Below are 3,000 nucleotides of genomic sequence, written 5' to 3' on the forward strand. Positions count from 1 at the left end.
GGGGAGCAGACTTCGCAACCACCGCGCCCGAGGGGTCTCGCTGCTGTTCCCACCCCTGCATCGCTCTCTGGATGCTTTGGCAAGCAACGCAACSCCCCTCGCTTGCCCTCACCTCCCCTCTCTCGGCCAATGGGACCCCCCCGGCGTTCCCCGCCCGTGTTCAGCCCCCTCCCAGCCCGGCGCAGCTTTCCCCGCCGCCAGCCCGTTACTGTCACGACACAGAGCAAACGAGAGCAGGGTTGATTTAAAATGCTTTTCTTTATTCTTAGAAATGCTGTAAAAATTGATATAAAAGGTTGAGCATGCTCAGTCTTTGTTTTTTTCCATCCTACTGTCTAAAATACATGGGATTTTGAATCATTTTAACAGATGTACCATAGCTGCATCGGTATGAGTAAAATGTAGAAAAGACGAAAACTACCATTATAAAAATAATTTAAGGGGAGAGAAGAAAAAAAAATAATATATTTAGCTTTTTTTCCCTTTTTCGCAAGTTTCGTGGTGAAAGACCCAGGCATCGCTCCACGTCGCTGCCCCATTCCGAGCGCGGCCGCGGGCCGGCAGGTCCCGCCGCAGCTCCGCGCCTCCTGCCGCGCCCGGCCCGGCCCGGGGCACCGCGGCACGGCCCGGCACGGCTCGGCACGGCCCTCTGAGGTATTTATCCACCGTCTCCCGGAGTCCGTCTCTCCGTCCCGCTCCCCCCCGGTTACCGGCAGTCGGTGCCCGAGCCGGGCTGCAGGAAGGAGGCGCTGGGCAGCTGCTTGAAGAAGTGCCGGAGGCTGGTCAAGTCCCGGGTGAGCTGCTCGATCTTCTTGTGCAGCTTCTCGTTCTCGGCCGAGAGCTCCAGCAGCTTCTGCTGCATCTCCTGGTTGCGCCGCTTCGCCTTGTCGCGGCTCTTGCGCACGGCGATGTTGTTGCGCTCCCGGCGCTGCCGGTACTCGGGGCTAAACCTGTCCACGCACTTCTTGCCGCCCCGCTCCTTGCCCCCGGCGGCGGCGGCGACCGGCGGGACGCCCTGGGCCGGCCCGGGCACGGCGGCGGCGGCGGGGCCCGGCGAGCGGGTGCTGCAGCTGGAGGGGGAGCTGCTGCCCGGCGGCTCGGGGGACGTGGGCGGCGTGGGCTGCCCGCTCAGGTTCATGATGGTCTGGGCGCAGGTGGCGATTTGCGAGGGCAGCAGCGAGGAGGAGAGGTCGCTGTCGCTCCAGTCCGGCTCCTGCTTCAGAGCGCCGCGGGAGGAGAAGGAGGAGGAGGAAGAGGAGGAGGAGGAGGAGGAGGAGGCGGTGCGGGGCTCGGAGCCCAGCAGGGTGGTCATGGCAGCGCCGAGGTCCTTGGCGGGGTCGCGGCCGGCGCCGCCGCCCGGTGGCAAGTACTCGCCGTATTCCCCGCCCCGCTCGGGCTTGTGGTTGCTGTTGAACAGGTCGGCGAAGAGCTCGTCGTTGCAGAGCTCCAGGTTGGGCACGGCAGACATGGAGTCAATGTAGGAGCTGAAGTCGATGGCGCTCTCGTCCTCGTACATGGCCGGGGCGGCGGCGCTGAGCTCGGCCAGGTTGGTGCCGCTGCCCCCCAGGCCGCCGCCCGCCTCCTCGCCGCTCATCCCGCAGCCGCCGCGGGCCCCCGGCTTGCAGGCGGGACCCGGCCCGCCGCCGCTGCCCACCTTGGCGTCGTAGAAGTTGGCGGGCTCCAGGCACCAGCTCTTATAACATGCCGGGGAGTCCAGGCTGTAGAGAGCGGCGGCGCTCATCGGCGAGCGGGACGCGGCGCCGCACGGCCGCGGCGCGGGGGCTCCGGGGCGCGGGCACCAAACGCCGCTCCGCGACGCTCGCAGCTCCAGCCTCCGTCACGGGCAGGTGGGAGCGGGGCTGCTGCCGCTGCTCGCACCGCTGCCGCTGCCGCTGCTCRGTGACACCGGCGCTGCCGCTGCGGCCCCGCCGTCGCTTCCCCGAGGGGGCCGATCCGGGCTCGGGTCACGCCGTGAGCAGCGGTAGGAGGCGGGGATGGGACAAGGCGTCTCAGGACCTGGGAGTGAAACGCCCGCTCGGTCCCTTCTTATACGGCGCGGGCCCCGCCTCCAACCCCAATGACGGGGAACGACTGTTCCCGGCACCCCCGGGGACCCGGGGGCGGGAGCGGGTGGGGTGCGCGGCCGCGGAGGCAGGGCTGCCGCCGCAGCGAGCTGCCACCTCCCGGCGGAGGGTGGCCGCGGTCCGAGGTGCCCCCACGGCGGGCATGGGACGGTGCGGGTGTCTTTCGGGTGCCTGCCGCTCTCCCCGCACCGTCCCGTCCCGGGGAGTGATGCCCTGACACCGGCGCCCCATTCCCCCGGCTGAACGTTAATTTTTCCCTTTTCCCCGCGGGCCAGCGGAAAAGGTGGCTGAAAAGGCTGATTTACCCCGCCAGCACCATCACGCATCTCCCCACGCACTTCCCCGGGGCGCCTTGGATGGAGCGATACGGGGAAGATGCTGCCTGCCCCACGCGTGTCTCTGTGTATCACCCGAGCGCCCTCCCGAGGCTCATCTCCCTTCGCTGGAGCACGGGCAGCTTCACCCGAGGATTAAATCCCCCACTCCGGGGAGAGGGTGGCCACTTGGATTTCCTCTGGCACGACACTCGGGTGGGAAAGGGGTCTCTGCGGCATCTTCAGCTGCCTCACGCTGTCTGCATGAAGTTATGCCTCTTAAAACCTTACMTTAAGTAATTACTCGACCCCCTCCTCGAATCCCACAAACTTCTGCTATTAAACTGGCAAGTGTCAGAGAAATTAATATACTTTCAGTTAAAAGAAAAGTTTTGTAAAGTTACATCGTTAGATTTTTTAAAACCCTGGCTTCACCCCCAGGTGCTCCGCTGACTGAATTACTAAAGAAACACACAACAAAACGCCCTTATTTTAGAAAAAAAAAACATTTGCTTATTTATTTATCTTCCAGAAGACCCGTCTATATTTAAGACAGAACCATCTCAGGCACTGGCTTTCCAGCCCAGCACTCAGCTGACGCC

The 3,000-nt window shown here is 64.1% G+C and overlaps 1 protein-coding gene across 1 annotated transcript; it reads right to left on the reverse strand.

Annotated features, from left to right (window-relative positions):
* Positions 1 to 239: 239 nt before the first annotated feature.
* On the reverse strand, positions 240 to 2,006 carry CEBPD (CCAAT enhancer binding protein delta). The gene has a single exon (XM_057365020.1). It carries the CDS (start codon positions 1,739 to 1,741, stop codon positions 707 to 709), a length of 1,035 nt encoding a protein of 344 aa, XP_057221003.1. The 5' UTR covers positions 1,742 to 2,006; the 3' UTR covers positions 240 to 706.
* Between the last annotated feature and the right edge of the window lie 994 nt (positions 2,007 to 3,000).

The sequence above is a fragment of the Malurus melanocephalus genome, unplaced genomic scaffold (genome assembly GCF_030028575.1).
Source record: "Malurus melanocephalus ecotype Western Australia unplaced genomic scaffold, MMel_1.1 scaffold_46, whole genome shotgun sequence".
Taxonomy (NCBI): Eukaryota; Metazoa; Chordata; class Aves; order Passeriformes; family Maluridae; genus Malurus; species Malurus melanocephalus.